The sequence below is a fragment of the Haliaeetus albicilla genome, chromosome 11 (assembly GCF_947461875.1).
Source record: "Haliaeetus albicilla chromosome 11, bHalAlb1.1, whole genome shotgun sequence".
Lineage (NCBI taxonomy): Eukaryota > Metazoa > Chordata > Aves > Accipitriformes > Accipitridae > Haliaeetus > Haliaeetus albicilla.
Genome location: NC_091493.1, coordinates 25,439,597 through 25,458,675, shown reverse-complemented (window position 1 = coordinate 25,458,675; position 19,079 = coordinate 25,439,597). Strand labels below are relative to the sequence as shown.

At 49.2% G+C, this 19,079-nt stretch overlaps 1 protein-coding gene across 4 annotated transcripts in view; it reads right to left on the bottom strand.

Moving 5' to 3' along the window:
* Nucleotides 1–19,079, bottom strand: part of HPSE2 (heparanase 2 (inactive)) — a 113,560-nt gene that overhangs the window by 31,508 nt on the left and 62,973 nt on the right. For all 4 annotated transcript variants that reach the window (XM_069796738.1, XM_069796736.1, XM_069796737.1 and 1 more), the window contains 2 exons: nucleotides 8,093–8,266; nucleotides 7,337–7,508 (listed from right to left, as the gene is read on the bottom strand). In XM_069796738.1, the coding sequence (XP_069652839.1) occupies nucleotides 7,337–7,508; nucleotides 8,093–8,266 (346 nt within the window). The remainder of the gene's footprint in view (nucleotides 1–7,336; nucleotides 7,509–8,092; nucleotides 8,267–19,079) is intronic.

The window sequence follows — 19,079 nt, the reverse complement described above, 5'->3', positions numbered from 1 at the left end:
GTATCTCTGGCTGGACCTCCACATATCAGAAACCTGGGCAAATGTAAAAGTCCTCAAAATCTGCTGGGGCAGCATCTCTAGGGGAGAAAGCAGAACATGTCAGAGGTGCATGGAGGAACAGGAGCCTCAGGCAGGGAGTTTGTGATATGTGATGTGAGGATGAGACAAAGACACTGAGCTCGGATATGTCCATCCCCTTACCCTTGCAGCTGCCTGTGTGCCAGCATCCCGTGCCAGCATTACTACTTGTGAGGCCCTGCATTGAGCTAGAACTGAGGCTCAAGCTTGTTTTTAAATAAGCACTGAGAAAAATGTAATTTAACATTGCTCAGTCACCCAAACAGTTCACAGCTCTGTCCCAGAAATGGTAATACTGGCACAAGGTGGGACAGCACCTCACAGGTCAGGAATGAGCTGTGGGAGAGTGGGGCAGGGGGGCTGCAACACCACAAGATGGTATTGACACCAAAACTCTATATTGTGAAACCATGGCTCAAATCTGACCTCTCCCAGAGCATCTCCCATAGCCACATCTCCCAGGACAGCAACTTCCACTTGAGTGTGGGCACGTCTCTGAAGTAGATCTCCTGTCCTGATTCAATACTTGCCAGTCATGGAGCACCTAGTGCAACCTTAAGCAAATTGCTCCCATGGTTAATTAGCCTCCAAGTATTTATTTCTCATCTGAATGTGTCTTGCTCCAGCTTCCAGCCACTGGAACATCCTAGGCTTATTCCTGATACATTAAAGAGCCATCTGCATTTGGAAATCTCTTTCCCATGCAGGTAACTGCAGATTGTCATCCTTTAAATAATTTTTAAAAGTGACCCTGTAACAAAGAATGCAGCTGCACAAGGAGACAAGTTACCACTGCACAGGCTCCCAGGTGGTTTAGCATCATCGTCTGACTCCTGGGTGCTGGACTTCACAAACTGACCCCCCCCAAGCCCCAAATGTAGGAACAACACTGGCCTGCCTGTGGTACCGTGGTGGATCCCTAGAGCTGGGTGGCAAATATCTGCCCTTTGAGCCAACAGTGATGGGTAGAAATAGCTTTACCTTGTGTCTGAATTGGTTGGTGAGGGGGACTCAGGCACAGGCTTCACTTACTAACTTCTTCAGGTTCCAGTAGCACAATCAAATACCTGCAGCAGCAGAGACAGGTACTAGACCCAACTCATGCCACCAGCTGCAAAGACTTTGACCTGCAGTGCCAGATTTCAGACATGGATTTCACTCTGGGGAGCAGAGTCTCGTGGGGACTACATATAATTCTGCTGCTATATTGTATTCTCTATCTGCTCAGCATCACTTTTCTTCAACCAACCTGATCCACTGTAGAACTGCACAAGCCTTCTAGCAAAGAGGTCTTTATGTCCCAGGCTACCCCACCCAGCCTTGGTAATCTGCACTCCAGGGACTCCGGAGGTTGCATGTGGACCATGACGTTGCATTACCACTGATGCTTTTTCCCAACATTGATTTGTCCAGTCTCTTTCTGAACACACACCTCTGGCCTCCACAATACCCTGTGACAATGACTTCTACAATGCCATTGCATACCATGTGAAAAATCTTCCTCCTTCTTTCCAAAGCTTCCTTCCAAACTACTTTCTGCACTGTGGAAAAAACACCCCATTCACAGGCTTATGGGCCTCAATAACGCTCCCTCTGAGCTGTCTGTCTTCTGAGCTGAAAAGGCACAGCCTATTTAATCTCTTCTCACGTGAAGACATATACCTCCACACATCCTCAGCTCCTCTCTCTGTAACCCTCCTGGTTCTATTACATCTTCTCTGAGATAAAATGACTAAGATTGTAGATAGCAATCAGAATGAAGGTACACTGTATACTTATGCAGTGGCATAACCTCACCCATGTCTTTTCTTACCCATTTTGTTCTTCCTGTACAGGTGACTGTGATTTTGGCATTCCAGCCATCCAGATCAAGTTTCAGCAACAACAACTGTCTTAACCCTTTCCTCCTGAAAGAGCAATAGTTAAAGCCTTTGCTTATATCTCAGATCCTTGACCCTGCTATACAACCAACTGCAACATGCCTCATTACATCCTTCACACCTCATTTCAATGTATTTATGAACGGATTCACTCATAAGTTCAATGCTACCAGAGCTTGAGTTCATGCTGCAGTGACCTCCTCCTCCCTTTGTATCATTAGTTTAATGTTGCTTGTCTTGTGGCTTGATTTTTTTCACAAAATTCTTGCTCTGGACCTATTCAGTGTCCTGGTACAGTCTGTGGCACCAGCCTTGTGGTAGCTTGCATAAGGGTGCAGCTTCTGGCTCTGCTGACTGAGACACACTTGCCTCTGCAGCATCACCAAAGAGCCTTAGACCAATACAGCAAGGATGTACTTTTTAAAGAAAGTCAAACAGCCAAAACAGAGCTTCTAAAAAATGCAGTGCTTGCAAGTCCCCTGTGTCGAACAGGGCAGGAGTCCTTGTCAAGGACAGGACAAAGACCTACATATATTCCTGAAACCCACCCAGAGTCTTTCCCTCTGCCAGATACCATCTACTCCAGGCTCTCCTTGTTTTTCTTCCCTACTTGAATTTAAACAAACAAGCTCTGTCCATACAGTGTCTTTGGCTGCTACTCCAGAACAAGTCACAGATAAAAAGCAATGCCTGGACTGACTGATGTGTGCTGACCTGCTCTGACAGTCACAGCCCTCTTTGCTCTCGTGACAGCACGGACACAAGGCATGAGCAGTCATCATAAAAATACTACCAAAGACTCTCCCATTTTTAGCACCTTGATTTTGCTTTGGCCTCTGGTTGTGTTGGACCGTAAGTGTACAGCCTGTGCCATTTCACGAGTTATAAGCTAACACCTCTCTCTACCACATAAGCACCAACACCGGAACCTGGGCTTGGGGTTGATTTGTGGATGCAGGGAGGAGGGCTGAGCATTGGGACAGTTTTTAACCTGACCCTTACCTGGGCTGCCCACAGATAATCAAGACATCATCTCCATGCCCGCTCCCGACCCTGCCATGTCCATAGTTGGCAGGGAGGAAGGATTTCATCACCAGTGACAGATGTGCTTCCTCGCATTTATGGGCTCCTTTCAGAGCACTGTGGAATGACATCGTCACCAAAAGGAACCAAAGTGACCCAGACGGGTGGTTAACGCTCCACAGGAACTACAAACCAGGAGTAAGAGGCAGTAAAATCATGAAGGATGAGAAACTCTTGTGCCTTGCAAGGTGAGGACTGACATGTGGGAGCTTTCTTGCCTGCTGCTGCCACCTGGCCAGAGGTGCTGTGGCTCTTGACCAGAGGGTGGATGTGCAATGGTGACAGCCGTAGCAAAGAGGGGCCAAGGAGGCTGGAAAGAAGGCAGACAGAAAGCCAAGGATGCAGCAGGTCTGGTGGCTCTGAGAGCTGGGGGATGAGGAGGTAGGGAAAGGCTGTAGCTCCAGACAAGAAAGATTTTCACTTCTCTGGTGACTTCAGCAGGCTCAGGACCCAAAACAACCAGAGCATCAACAACAGCCAGCCTAGTGCGGACACAAGTGCCTGCCGGTGCTTATCCTCATGGCACTGCAGCTCCCAACACGGTGGAGGTAACTTCCCAACGCTTGTGAGTGTCCAGTGGCAAAAACTAGACTACACCAGCTGAGGAACAACAGGTTAGGAGAGCCCCTAGCCAAATCTGCCCAGACATGCCGGCCTAAGTTTTGTACCAAATGTTCTGGGCTTTAACATGTGTTAGCATCTCTTCTTCCTAATAGCTATCCCTCATGTTTCTTCTCTTCCAGCACTGAATGTGTGATTCAGCCATGCATTAACCTTCGTGTCTGATTCCTGATCTGCTGTTAAAATCTATGTTAATTCCTTAGAATCCCACAATTTTTTTCCCTAAGCAAATTCTGAGCAGTTCTGGGATTCCTGTACCCGGCAGACGCAGTAGGTAGCTAACGTGGTCTGCTCTCCAACAGCTCAGGCTGCATGAATAGTCTAATTAACACCTCATCAAACTCAACTGTTGGTTGTGTCTGGAGAAATTCCCTCTTGCACCTGTGCATTCACAAGACACCATTTCTAGCCTCCCGCACAGCAGGCCCCAGCCATCAGAGCAATGCTCCATCACTGCAGAGCCCGTCCTTACTTGCCAGCCCAGAGACACACTGATGGGCTCTGTGGCTGCTCTGAGCCATTGCACCATGCAGGGTGGTGCAAGAGCTCAGGAGCAATAACTCGGCAGTGAAGGGTGTGCAAAGCCCCTGCTGCTGCATTTCAGGCAGGGGTCTCCTCCCCTCACCATAGCCTACCTACATCATCAGAAAGCGCATAGGTTCCACCCAGCACAGCTCACTGTCACCTGCCTAAGGGCAGCCTTTGCAGCGGGACAGCGTGCGCACACCCCTGCGTGCTGCAAACCTTCAGGCGCCTGATCTGTGCTCATCATCTAGCCTGTCTAGGAGACCCCAGAGAAAAGTGGCACCCCAGGAGGGGTTCAGTCCCACCCTGTCCTGGAGGACAGGCCCTAGGATTGGGTCAGAACAGCCCTGGAGGTGTCCATCTCCCATCATTGAGACAGACAGAGCCTGGTGCACGGCAGAGAGCAATGCCCAATTCATGTTGATACTGCCATTACTGCAGGACAAGGTTTAAACATAAAGAATAAGTTTGGCTTGGTTGCCTGAGATAACAGTTAAACAATAGACTACAATGTTTGGAACGCAGAGCGTGCAACAGGAAAATGTAATTTTAGGTAATACTTCACAATGAGACTTTTCCCTGAGTGTTTCAGGACCTCAGGTAAGTCTAGAAGCTTTCCCTGGGCATCTCTGAGCTCTCATCTCCCACTTCAGCTCATTTCCATGATTTTCCCCACCAAAACCCACTTCCTCACTTTGTGTCACAGGGCACTGTTTGCCTGGCAGACTAATCCACCCATCCTGTGTTCTGCTGTGGGGTGTCTCATCTCTCCCCTCTAGCCTTACTTAACAGTTGAGTCATAATCTCCCACTTGGCATATCTCTTCCTACCTGGTTGACTTCTGCTGTTCTTCATGTTTTTTAAAATAAGAGAAAAACTTTGCAGATTTTGCATCATCTGCTGTTCTTCATGGTTTTTAAAATAAGAGAAAAACTTTGCAGATTTTGCATCATCAGGACTATTAACTGCACACGCTTTACTCACTCTGGAACCTTCATCCAATTGTGAGCGCTACATAGACCACTCACGGTGGTCCAGCAAGGCAGACAGCAGGCTTGCCATTGAGAGCACCTTCCTAAATTCCTTCTCCTTGCTCCTGCTTGCTGACTGTGTGGGGCTCATTCAGGATCCCGAGAGGCATGTCCTGGCTGTGACAGCCCCAGGCACACTCTGAGCCACATCCCATTGACCAGTTCTGCAATGCTCCTGCAGAAGGCAGAGCTCTCAGTAGCGCTAACTAAGAGTACTGAAGAGACCTCAGGGAGCTGCTGGGAATAAAGCTCACACTGTCAAGCAGCTTAGGCGTTGGGGTTTATTTGTTTGTCCTTTTGCAACTCCACTTCCAAATACTGCAAATGAGCATTTAGCTCTTTGTCGTTGTGTAATCAGACTTGTTCCTCTTCTTTACGCCCTGTCTGGTAATAATGGGGTCTTTATGTGGAAAGACAAACAGCCCTTTTCTCACAGGACCCCATGGGCTGTAAGGCCATGCAGGCACGTGCTGCTCGCCATGAGCTGCAGACACCAGGGTTTGGAGTGCAGGACACAAGGTTTCTCCATGGGAGAGAGAAATGACTTTGAGTGCCTGCGGACCAGGGTCACCCTGGCAGGTGGGGATGGCAGCAGAGAAACAGCATATAGCTTGGAGAGCAGGCATGCTCATTACAGCTCTTTCAGACCAGTGTGGGGGGCTGGAGAGCCCCCACCATCCCGTCACCAGGGCTGTTCCAACCCTAGCTCTTACCTACCTTCCTTTTCATTCAAGATGGTGTTTCTACCACCCTCTCCATCAGATTGTACGCTACAGCCTCGCTCCCGAGGTTGCCGTCAATCAAAGCGCAGCTCCAGCAACGCAGAGCCGCCAGACCACCCTGGCCGTGCGACTCGGCTCTTCCGACCCCTCTTCCCTGGGACTCGGCTGCGGCGCACGAAGGGCAAACGCAGCAGTAGGACTTCCCTTTCTCTGAGAGCTTCTTGGCTCTCATCCCTGTTGTTTTTCTTACTCAGCCCGCTCCTCCTGGCGCTAATAGATTTCCTGCTGATCAAGGCTACTACAACATCTTGTAACTCCCCCTGCACCACTTTCACCGCGCCATACCGAACGTGGGGGCTCCGGCAAGCGATGCGCTCACGCGACATCGGCAGCAGCCATGGGGTGGGAGCAGGGGCTGCTTCCCCACTTTCGTCAGTGGGAGGGATGCTGGCGTCGCAGCTGGTTCAACCAGCTTTATGGTCTCTTTGTGCTGCTGCAGCAGAGCTGAGAATCTGGCCCTGGCTCCCTCCCCGCCTCGCCAGGGACTGCATCAGTGTGCTGTTTATTGTTTCTGCCAGATCATTCATGCAGATGTTAATGAATGCTAGACCCAGCTTTGCTCCCAGCAGAGTCCCTTCCACACCTCCCCCTGCCCAGCCCTCTGCACTGGAGTTTCTGTTTACAGTCCTACAGGGAATTTCCCCTCTGCTGCACGGTCTTGGAGCAGCACAGTCCCAATTCCTGCTGCCAGCAGGCTCCCACACCTCCCTGGTTCCTGTAGCTGTCCAATGTCACCTCCAGGTGTCTGCGTCCCTCACTGTCACCATTCCTTCTCCACCTCTGGCCTCCCCAAACTAGAGACATGCCAGTTCTCCTAGGAGGGAGCAGAGGGCTTGGCCGGTGAAGAAAGTTGCTACAGGTTCTTCCTCTGCACGGATGGAGAAAGCACAGGGAGAAGTCACCAAATGGGAAGAGCAAAGCAATTTGTCCAGGAGGACTCTGAGACAACATCTACACTGGTAATTGGTGCCAGGACCCACCTCCTGGCCCTGCAGCCCACAGGCATGCAGGACCCTACATCCACACCACTGTGTTATCTTCACATCCCAACAACGTGGGCACGTCAGTCTGCCTATAATTGGGAAATGCTGGGAACGCTTGGGAAAGTGTTAATCAGCCCAGCCCAAAATCCCACCTGGAACTTCTGCAGAAGTTTAGCAGCACAGACGACCATGTCCCCAAGCCCCTGGTACTGCAGTGGCTGAGCCACACAGAGCCTCGCTGTCCTGGCAGCTGTTGGACATCAGGAAGCCAAAGAGCAAGTCTACCTGCTGCAAAGGGCATCAGTCTCAGGAGGGGTTTCTGATCTCTTCTTGATCAAAGCAACATCACTTACCCTTCCAGGAGAGTGATGACGTTCTTTCTGGGCCTCCCAATGTTCGGCCCATAGAGGTTTGCTCTGGAATAAGTGCGGATAAGCTGCAGCAGGCTTCTCAGCTGGATGTAGTCCTTCCCCAGCTGGCTGCCGTTCACCGAGCGGCCGATCAGTGTCCGATAGTTATTGGGTTCTGGGAAAATAAAAATAGACAAGCAAGGCTTGCCAGCTCTGCTCCTTCATCCATGCTTCCGGAGAGACACACAGCTCACGCTGTCGCACAGCCTGAGCTCCGCAGAGCTGCCTGTCTGCTCTGTGGAGCAGCAGAAGGAACCTCTGAGAAGTGGATGAGGGCCATCACTTGCTCTTATGTGCCACATCTCCTCCCGTACCCCTTTTGCTGTGTGCTGGGTGAAGGACCTGCACCTTGGTGTCATGCTCCTGTCCCCTTAGGCTCCCCCCACTTCCCCTGGCACGGCAGCCACCATACCAGTCCATACAGCTGCTGCTCTGGCCACCCCAGGGCTGGCTGTGCCCAGCAGCCAGGGCAGAAACGTTTCATGTGCTTAATACCAACTGATGGAAACATCCAGCTAAGGTGCTAACACATGCCAGGTCCATCTTCGAGATGGTGCTGCCTTATAGCAGGGGCCTTTAATTCCCTCTGAAACTACATTGGCAAAGCATCCTGGGATCTGCAAATATCTTCTTCCAAAAGGGAATACCTTTCTGCTACAGCGAGCTCCATTCCTGTGGCTCTCCTGTTCCCACACTCACCGTTGCCCAGCTCCCAGGAGATGTTGTACTTTTTGCTGGCACTGTACTTCAGCAGGCTGAGGGCATTGGAGCTGTTCCAGGAGTTGTTGGGATTTCGGCGCAAAGCATTCAGTGCAAAGATCAGGTGAAGGCCAGAGCAGTCAGCAAAGTTATAGAGTTTGTCTAGAGACCTGGCTGGGAAGAAACAAAAAACAGTTTGTAATTCAAATGAAAGCTAGTTCCAGGGAGGTTCAAATGATCCTGCTGTCCATCAGACCTTGCCTTCTGTGTAGGATGAGCCAGGGTCAAATGCCATGCCCGTGACATCTGTAACCGCAGAAATGCACCTGACCTTTGAAACCAGGATAGGATACCAGGTGTGGGCTCATCTCCTTCCAGCAAGAAACTTGGATGCCCTCCACCACCATGTCAGAGCTAGGGGCCATGTTACCGGAGACAAGTGACTTTATAACATCTCTTTTCATTTGTTCTTGGCAAGGAAAGTTCAGCCTTTCCTGTGCTTATCCTGCCTTGCATCTTTTTCAGAGCAGATCCCTGCTGTGCCTGGGAAGCAGAGGAGGAAATCACTGCCCAGGGCTGCCAGTTCACAGCCACCTCTCCCACACGCCACCACAGCCTGCATTCAGCTCCCACAGCCCCCTGTGCAGTAACCAAGCCCCAGCAATAATCAAGTAGAGCCCCCAAGGTGTGTACCACGCACCTGGCTAACCTCTGCTCTGCACACAGAGAGAGGAGCTTCATGCCACCCCTTGAGCTTGGGGAGAAAGGAGGGCTCCCTGCCTGGTGGCAGCCTGCCCAAGCCCTGCTGCTGGGGTGGCCCTCCTGGGATGCCGGCATCTTTGCAGGATTCGTGTCCTACCTGCTGGCCCCAAAACTCCCCAGCTGGCATTGTCCCTGCTGTACTGTAGCCTTGATGAGCAGTGGGGCACCAGCCAGCAGCAGCAGGAGAGACCAAAAAAAAGAGCTGACCCACTATTCAGGGAGGAGTGACATTAACACAGGGCGCTGCTGGGAGACCCAAAACGCTTAATGCCTTTTTTTGTTTCAATCTTGCCTAAAAACTCAAAAGCGATCAAATGCCTGACGAAGTTAATGCCAGTGTTAGCAGGATACGAACTCACACGACAGCAAGGAGATTTGGTGAGAGAGTAATTAGATAACTGTGGTGTTTTTAATCATCCCTGCCTGTTGAACTGCATCCCAGGACACTCGGCGAGCTTCCTGAAGCAGCCTCAGAGATGCAACCACTTAACTTTGAGGAGCCACCAGGGATGGGGAGGTTCCAGGGGGCTGGGGAGGGCAGACTGAGGGCTCCGCTTTCAGAAGAGGGGAAGGAGGCGCTGGGGATTTACGGAGTAGGCAGACCGGCTTCAGGTCCCAGAAAAATACTTGGACAAATAATCAAGCTGCTTGTCAGCACTTACAAAATATAAGGAGATGATCAACAGCCACAGGAATGTGTCAAGAACAAATCACGCTGAAGCAAACTACTGACAGGAGAGCAGGGCTTGCGGGCAGCAAAGCAGTCATTTAGGTCTTATACCTTGATGGTTTTTAAGGCTTTTGACATGACTGCACATGATCGTCTCTCCAGAAAGTGAGGTAACCCTGATCTAGACTGAACTGCAGTAAGAAATACGCACAGTGAGAGCAGCTACCAGTAATTTGCTGTTAAACTGAAGGGTCTAGGCAGCCTGCTCTGGGTCTTTTTACACATTTACAGTGAAAAAGGGTATATAGGAGTGGAGGATACATACATCGGACTTGCCATGGTACTAAGCTGATAGCATGCACCACCATGGCCAAGGCAGATGAAGGGATGAGAGGAGGTGACTGCATGCTCAGGGAATTGCTCTAAGCCCAGGGGTGATGATCCAAGACTCCTGTACCCGCACTGCCTGACCAAGGTGCAAGTGAGGTGGTGACAGCCGGGAGCTGCTCGCTCCAGTCAGGATAAACTCCTCACAGCCTGTATGTCTGCATTTATTTTGTTGCCTTTCCTGGTCACTGAAAGCCTCTGTGAATATGGATCCAGCTCTGAGGTCTGAGAAGAACAAACTTATTTTAAAAGTAATGTTTTACTTTTGTTATTCAGCTGACCGAATAGCTAACATTTAATGGAATGCAGCAAAGTCATGGAAAGGAAAAGAAAGGAAAAATGTGGAAAAGAAATTCCTAATCCCTTTCACAACCTTTTTCTAAATGCTACTGGTTGTTTGAGTGAAAAGTAGCTGAATTAGATTAATCTAATGTATTCATCCCACTGGTTCAGGCACATTAGCTGTTTTTCTGGATGTTTAGTGAATTAGAGACAGATACAGTTACTTAATACTCAATTACTTCAGACCTCCAGGCAAAAAGCTGCACTTGAGATGAGACTCCTATAAAGAGGATAAGATAGACACCTAAATGACAACATGAAGATAGCAAAAAGGTGTTACCTGCAGTTCCCCTGCTAGAAATGAAACCTTTTTGCTGGCACAAAACAGTTGTAGTTCTTAAGTATTACAGGAGGGGATTTGGTTCATGTTTAGGAGCCTCTGCAGAGGTCTGGGAATTGATTTTCCATGCATCCACCGGAGGAAACAAGCCGTCTGTTAATCCCAGTGCAGGGCCTGCCACTGTGAAATTTTATTTTACCCATGACACTTATTTTGTTTCCGTGCGCCTGGACACAGAGATGCCACGTGTATTTCATGTTCTGCCATGACTTTCCAAGCTGGAAACCTCAGTGATCACGGGAGAGAGCTAGGAGAAACACACAGATGTCTGAGGGTTGCTCCTGCATGTTGCCAGTGGTCTCCCAGCACACAAACCTACCTGCAGACTGCAAAGAGGCCACAAAGCAGAAAACTACTAATAAACCTACCTCTCCATCAAATCCGATTGTTAATACAGGCACTCTTGGTATCAAGAGTATCAGGTATCAAGTCCACTTATCTCCTTCATCCTTGGCAGCTGTCTTGGCATAGTGTGAACCTGGAAGCACCAGTCTCTCCAGTGACTCTAGCAGAGCCTTGATGACCAGTTTGCCCAAGATGCCCAACTATTAGTGGTTAAAGAGCATGTCTGACCCCTCCTGAGATGACCACCTTAAACTGGACATCTCTGTTGCAGATGGCTGCAGTTAGATGAGAAGAGTACTGTCATGGGTGGCTAAAGCACAAAAAGAAGCAAATTTAGAAGACCTCAAGTGATGTCCAGCCCTCCATAAGTACAAACAGGGCCAAAAGAGAATGCTACAAATATTTTACTGCCACAACTAGGGATGGCCACATTACCTCTGAGCAATGAGAACATGAAGAATCACAGTATTATTAACAGCTGGCTAAAACTCACTTTGAATTCTGGATAATTGCACTGTTTTTTCTTCATCAAACACAGAAAATCTTGCAGGAGTTTAACCTTTCCCCAGCTGACAGATCATTAGGCAAGGCTTTCACAAAGCATTTCAATAGAAAAAGCTATTGTCATACCAGAGTGAATCTTAATAGAGCAGAACTGGATTTATAAGACATTTTCCCTGCCCCTTCTCCCCATCTGCCCAGGGCAGAGATGCACATGCTCAGGACTCACATGCCACTGAGCTCAGGGAGAAGGAGTAAGGCAAAAAAAAAAAAAAGAAAAAAATTTAAAAAACAAGAATTAAACAAAAGTGCAAGGATGCTGAGAGTCAGCTTCTGCCATGTACTAATGTTCATGTAGTTGGAGCGAGGCTAACCAAGGCAGCAAAGCTATGTGCTCTGTTCCCTTGCACACAGTGGCAGTGCTTGCTGGCAGGTTTCAGCAGGGATGGGCGCCTGCATCAGTGGGTTTGGGACTAACAGCAGTCAGTAAGCAGAGACAGAGGCCCCATGGCCCTGCCACAAAAAAGAAATCAGAAGGTACTTGGGCTTTCTCAACCTTTTACATCCTTGGTTGCAGAGGCTTGAATGCATCTGGAGAGTGAATATCACCCGACGATGTACGGCTGGGTGGCCGCCAGTGAAGCTCTGCTCACAATCCTGCCCTCAACTGAAGCTCTGCACAGGAATTAAAGAATTTGGCTGTTTGCATAGATCTCTCACCCTGCACAGAGGGAGACAAACGATTTCAAAATGCAGGAGAAGGTGTCTGTGAGGCCACAAATAGTGGTAGGGTTCGTGGGACAAGTACATCCTTTGGAATTCTTTCCCGTTTTTCTCCTTTTTATAGGAGGCTAAATTTTAAAGTTCTCTGAAAGATGGATGGCACTTAATTCTGTAGCATGCCAACACAAAATCTGAGGCACATTAAAACGTCTCTGGCAGTTTAAAATAATTGGAAAGACTTTCCAGTTGTAGTTACTGAATTAAACATTATACTAGAGACTTTATAAAGAACATAGTGTTGACTGCCATTTGGTAAAGGGGACAGTTCAATAATCTCTGGGTTTGAAAGTCTTCCACATTTTTTATTCTGCTTCAGGAATTTTGCTTTGGCAGGGCTTAGCACGAAGAGTGGAAATTCATGTGCACGCTGAGACGGAGCCTGAGATCAGCCAGTGGGCTGAGGGGTGGCGGGGCATGGCACGGCGAGCCGGGGGCTTTCGTAACTCTGGGAAGTCAACCAGGAGGACAGGAAAGAAGAGCCTGTTCTCCTTCTATCCCCACCGTTCACCACGTCAGTCTCTTGCACGTACAGCATGTGCCAGCACTGAGGAGGATGGGGCGAGAGCTGAGCATGGAGCGGGCAGCACACACTGCACTCCCCAAATCCACAGGTTAGCTGAGAGACCAAGCAAATGCACAACAGATGAACCCTTCTGTTGATAAAGCAAAGAAATGCAGTTCTAGAAATAATGATTTCAACTAATCATGGGTATTGCTTGACTCTGCATTCCCCATAAATTCTGAGCAATGCCTGGAGGATCCCTGCAAACAGCTCCTGGTGCCAGCACCGAAGCCAGCAGCATCCCCTGCCCCCCAAGCACCCCACAGGAGATAGTGGAGGGAACGGGTAGGGAAAAACCTGGCAAAGAGCAGAGAGAAGCCCAAAGAGAGCTTTACAGGGAGGGGGCAGAAAGGGCAGTACAGAGTGTTCAGACAAGAGATGAGTAAGATGGCTGGCAAGAGCAATGAATGGAAAAAGAAAGGTGTTCCCACTTATAGAAGAACAAGTGGGTACATGGAAAATTTATTTACAAACAAATTGCCACCACAGACAGCTGAATCCCATTTGCACTAGCTCTCTTGGGCTGAAAGTCCTCATAAAGCCACATGTGTGTGGCAAGGACTTAATATTTTCTTAGCAAATAAATATGAATCAGAAGATATGTAACAGGCAATCAGAGTAACTCCAGACCCATGGGACAGGTCTGCAAAACTGGCTCAAAAACTTCCCATGGATTCCATCCTCAGTCACAGTAGGGTTTCAGACAGGGAAACCAGAACACCCATCCACAATTTGCACAGTTAGAGCACCAAAGCGTAGCCTTTACCACCCCTGCAAGTTCAGAGGAAAAGCAACATCCCACACTGTCCATACGGACTATAACATCCAGCTTGATCCACTGGATCATGGGAAGATTTCCTTATTCTAGCTGCATGCTAAGCCACTCCTTCAAAGTTGCTGCTTAAGGAGAATTTTAAAGATTTCGAGGCTACCAAGAAACCCACACGATTGCTGGAAATTGCATTCTAATGATGACCATCCCAGCTGGGAAGCTGTTTGGTTTTAATTCAGTCTTCTGAAGCATTTTGCTATGCAGTAAAACCACACCGTGTAAAGATGCTGAAGAATTCCCAGGCAAAATTGCTGGCAGGAGGGAAAAGTTTGCTCGCCTCAGGCACACCTTTCACCTGAAATGCTCCCTCTACCTGGTCAGGCTCCCAACTTCCTCCAAAGAGGATGGAGGTGTGCAGAACCGTTCCTCGTTCTCATTTACCTCCCAGGCCTCGTTATTGCTCTACAGAGGAGCAAAGGCTGGGGGCGTGCTGTGTGCAGGAAGGGCTTCCCAAGGCAAGGTGCAGCGTTGGAGGTCTGCTCTGAGTGACAAGAAGTGCTTTGGCAGAGCCTAATGGTGCTATAGAAAAGGGATCTAGTTTAATCCCATCTGAAGAATACCTGAAAGTTGGAGGAACTGGCTTTAATACTGCCAGCCAGTAAAGAAATGCTGTGCACTGTGTGTTAATGAGAACCTGGATTTTATATCCAGCTGGATGACAGATGGGGGATCTGGCGCTACTCCCCCCGGAGTATCGAGGGGGCCTTGTTCCAAGGGAATTGTTGTCATCATCCCTGGTCTTTAAGCAGCTGAACATCGACCCTCGATATTCATTCAAGTCTTTAACTAGATTTTTCATTTCATTGCCAATGCAGAGGTGATTATGCTGACCACGTGAGCTAGGTTTAGTCCTTAACACCGCCGTACAGAAATAGCAGTCTGGGGGCTTGGTGTCAATCTCTCGCCAATAAGGAGCTTGGCTGGCAGCCATGGATTGTGGGCTGAGTTCCCAGCTGGCATATAACTTGGAAGACAACCACGAGGTCTGGGTTCAATATCCAATTGCTAAGCAGTCTGGCTGACAGCCTCATTTTGTGGAATGAATCCCAAATTAATATAATGCTTTTGATACCAGACAAGGGGCATGGCCTGCTTCCAAATGCTGTAAGGGCTCAGATAAAAGCTATAGGCATTGGGTTCAGTGTGTAAATGGTATCGAGGTCGGATAACAGTCAGGATTGGGCTTAATCCTCAGATGGTGAGAAAAAGGAACGAGCCCTGAGCTCTGCCTTCATGCAACGAAAGAGCTCAAATGAGCAGAATAGCTCTGTTTTCAATCCTCACGTGGTACAGAGCTCACAGGACAGTAATGGTTTCTAGGAACAAGTGTAAATTGACATGGAGCTTCAGAAGAGATGTGGGATCTGGGTTCAATCTCCAAATGCTGTAAAGCTCAGATAATGGCCAGAGGGGCAATTTCCAAGCCCTCTGTTCCAGCCGGTGCCTGGGAAGGAACCAAGATCACATTACAGCTAAGAAAGCTGTTTTCTTCTGCTGCATAACTTAAGACATTTTCCCTTTTGGATCAGGATGAATCCAGCATCTTCTGAAGTTTCAGAGGGAAATGGAGGTGGGTGGGAAGAGGGCTATAGGTTTGAGCAGAGCAGAAGAACAGAGCAAGAGAAAATAAGACTGTGAGCACCACCTGTTCTTGCCCACCTTGTTGGCCACCCCAGATCACTGGGCTTGAGCCACAGAAACTGCTCCAGAGAAAACACGGGTACAGCTCATCAGCATCCTCACTGCTCCACAGTGCCTGCACTGCTGGGCGTCCTCGGGGCCTCTGCAGGAGGCAGCTCATCCCACCGGGAGATGGCAATAGCCTGCATTGCAGTTACTTCTCACTGACACCGCTTGCACAAGGGATTGGTGTGAAATAGCATGCACAGCAATAACTCACTCCCACTCTCATAGCTCGCTTGTGGAGTAGCCTCCTGACGCAGCTAGATTAGTTTGCTTGAAGTTCTTCCACTTTTTATAAAGGAACGCAAATAAAATGTGTATAAAATACTCAAACGCTACTTTGAGTGGGCATGTACAGTTGGTCTGTTACATAGGAAACCTTCCTGGATGAGGTTTTATTGAAAGCAATATTGATCCTGTGAAAAGCTTCAAATTTGATAAATCGGCACTATCTCCCTTCCCTTGAGGAAATTCTTTAAAATCTAATTCTGGTCCCTGGGACTCTCAGCTTTAAAGTCCAAACAGGATAGACCACAGAGGACAGGGCCTGATCGCTGTGAGTGCTGCTATAACAAGCTGTGGTTTGTCAACCTGACCTCCAGCTAGACAGACTCTTGAGCAGCAACTGCAGACTCCAGGTAAAACCTCCCCAAACACCCTCTCGGGGCAGCAACTACCCATTCCTAATGACCAGGGGTGCTGAAGACAAGCCCTCTCAGCACCATCCCCTGCACAGGCAGTGGGCACAGCCCAGCATTTTACTCTTTACCCTGTGCAAACCTGCAACCTTGGGGACAGGTTACAGCCCATGCCACAAAGCCGCCTTCCTCCGGACTTTACCCATGCACGTGGAGGGAGCGAACCCGCCAGGCTTGGGAACACGGCTGCAAATATAACCCAGCTCCACTGCCAGACTGTTTGCTGACAGAATGACTGTTTTATATGGCTATAAGAGCAGCTATAAGCGCAGCTGTCTGAAAAGCAACAAAATCTATGATGTGTGTTTCTAAATCCAATGACAGCTGGCAGTGCTGCGCTGCAGCTCATTCCTTCTTTTACACAGCTTAGCTAAAACACTTCTCTGCAATCGCCCCGATTTATCAACAAACAGCAGTTTCTGGAACAATTTAAAAGCATTCCCAAATAGGCAAGAAGTGGTCAGCTCTTCAAGCACTCAGCAATCTGTGAGCTCCCAAATAGGCAGGCAGCTGGAGATGGACGGGGATGGCTGATGGGTGGACCAAATGCCCTCCTCGGCTGCCTCGCAGGGAGGACGGGGCTGTGGATCACATCGGGATGGGGGGCTTTGGGGCAGGGGTACCTGGGCAGCTGCAGAGCATTACCCATGGGTGGAGGGAATGGTGATTTATATGGTTTAAAGCTGGCCTGAGGTGCAAATGTGAGCCATTTCTGTACTGCCAGGGAGGAGAGGTGACTTGGCTCCTGCTTGGTGCTGCTCCCCAGCTGAGGAAGCCACACGGAGGGTCATCTCCTCCTGTGACCGAGTCTCACCTCCCAGGCATAGGAAACCCCATGCAGCCCAAACCCACGCAGGTGCCTACAAGATAACGCTGTAGCTTGCTGTACAGCCATATGCTGTAACACGAGGCAGAGTGAGAAGATACAAGGGCAGGTACCATGCCTGTCCCCATGCTCACCTCCTGCTGCCAGCTGCAGGGCAGACGACAGCAGCCGTCACGGGGACCTGCTCCCCTGTGCATCACTTGCTACTCAGTCAAGCTACACCCACATCATTCTTTCAAGGTGCCAGGCACAGTTGCAAGGCAGAGGTTCTCTTTATAAATACCTTTTCTCGACAGCACCAGAAGTGCTAACACTGCAGCAAGAGGATGGATGTTTTCAGCACTTTCCTGCAAAAACTCAGCTGGGCAGCACGGGCTGAGCAACACCCTGTGGACATGCTGCATGGCTAAACTGGCATGAAAGATGTATGGGTATGAAGCATGTTTTTAACATGTTCATTTAATCTCAGTAAAATTCTTAACCCAGGTAAGCTATTCATCTAGCTCACTGATACCCTTCAGCCTGGCCAGCAGCTCCCATCCTCCGTTTTTGCTGCCTGAACTGCTGCCATGTGGCAGACACACGGCTTGTTTCAGGAGAACCTCACACAGGGATGCGAGCCAGACCCACCTGACAGCATCCCCAGAGCTGCAGAAGGTGCAGCACCTTGTCCTGGACCTCTCTACCTCCCACCCCCAGGTCTTGTGCTGCTCCAGAGGAGAGTGACACTGATCAGTCATGCTAGGAAGCCAAAATACCACATCGGGAACGAATTCAAACTGAGGACTCTAGTGTTGCCAAATCCTAACATTCAAAAATCATGAGTCAAACTCCCAAAAATCATGGGACTAGCTTGAGAAACCTGGTTTTAACATAATTTTCATTGCCTGCTGTTTTTAAAAATTTTGAGTGCCTTCATAGGATATTTTTAAGCTCTTCTACTAGGAGGAGAGCTAATATCTGGCTTGGTTTTATTTTTCCTTTTAACGGCAATTGACGTGCAGCAAAACAACCATTTTATTTTACAAGTTGTTTGGGTTGGCCTCGCTTCCCTGTGGGTGGGGGCTGCAGGCAGTGGCCAGGGATGGCAGGGGCACACCTGACGCCCCTCGCCAGCGGACACTGCAAGAGAGATGCTCTGCTGTTAAGCAAGGATCTGCCCATCCCCTCGTACAATCCCTAGCTATTTAGGGGGTAAACCCACAATCCACAAAAATCAGGTGCTTGATTTTACGGGCCTGAGTCAACGTTTCCTATCGTGCAAGGAGCCGCAGTCACGGTGTGCTGCTGAAAACCGCCAATCCCAGTCCCGGCTCATCCTCTCCTGCCTGCTGACCCCATTCTCGCCATCGGCCGTCCCTGGCTGTTCCCGCTCGGCGGAGCAGCTGATTTCCCTGGGAGGAAGAGGGAGTGACTAGGGCTCTTTGCACACTTTGTGAGTTGGGCATCTGGTATTTTTCAAAACTCTAAAACATTTTAACTGAAAACTGTCCTACAAAAAAACAACCAACCCAACCAAAAAACAACGCATAAAACCGGAAATGTTTCAATCTGAAATCCTTAATTAAAACCACACTCTTTAGTACATAAAGAAGGAAGTTAAAACAGAAATGTACTTTTGCACATTACAGACAGCATTATAATAAACACACAGCACTGCCAAGAAAGAGGCATTTTCAAGGCTAAAGTAGATGCCTCCAGCTGCACTCAAATAATGTCAGAAGGCTTGTCCACACTGCCGAGTGTCATTGCATGTGAACACGATAGTGAACGACCAAGCTAGGCGGATGAGGAAGACAGCAATTACTGGCGCAGACTTCTAGCTCTGCAGCAAGGACCACAACCCGCTGGGGTCTGTGAACTCCGCTGACTTCCCGCAGATCCCAGACCCTGGTCTTAATCTGTAAAATATTTGAAGGAGCTGGCCCTGGCTCTTCCTGCTCCTCTGGGCTCGCAGATACGGCTCAGCTGGAGGGACCCGGTTTGGCAGGAGCAATCCCCAGCTAATCTTTGGGGGAATCTTGTACCAAAGCACACAGGGTGGAGTCTGAACCTGATTTCAGAGGCACAGACGAATGGCTGGAAAAGGCCAGCGTCATTAGCCTGATGTGCTGCACCACACAGCCCAGGACGCACACAAGGAGTGCAGGAGTCAAACCCAATCCCTCAGCAGGACGGATCAGATCTTTTGTAAAGGTACCCACTGCCAGCTTAAAATTTGCTGCAAGTATGGAAATCAGCCTATCCCCACGTAAA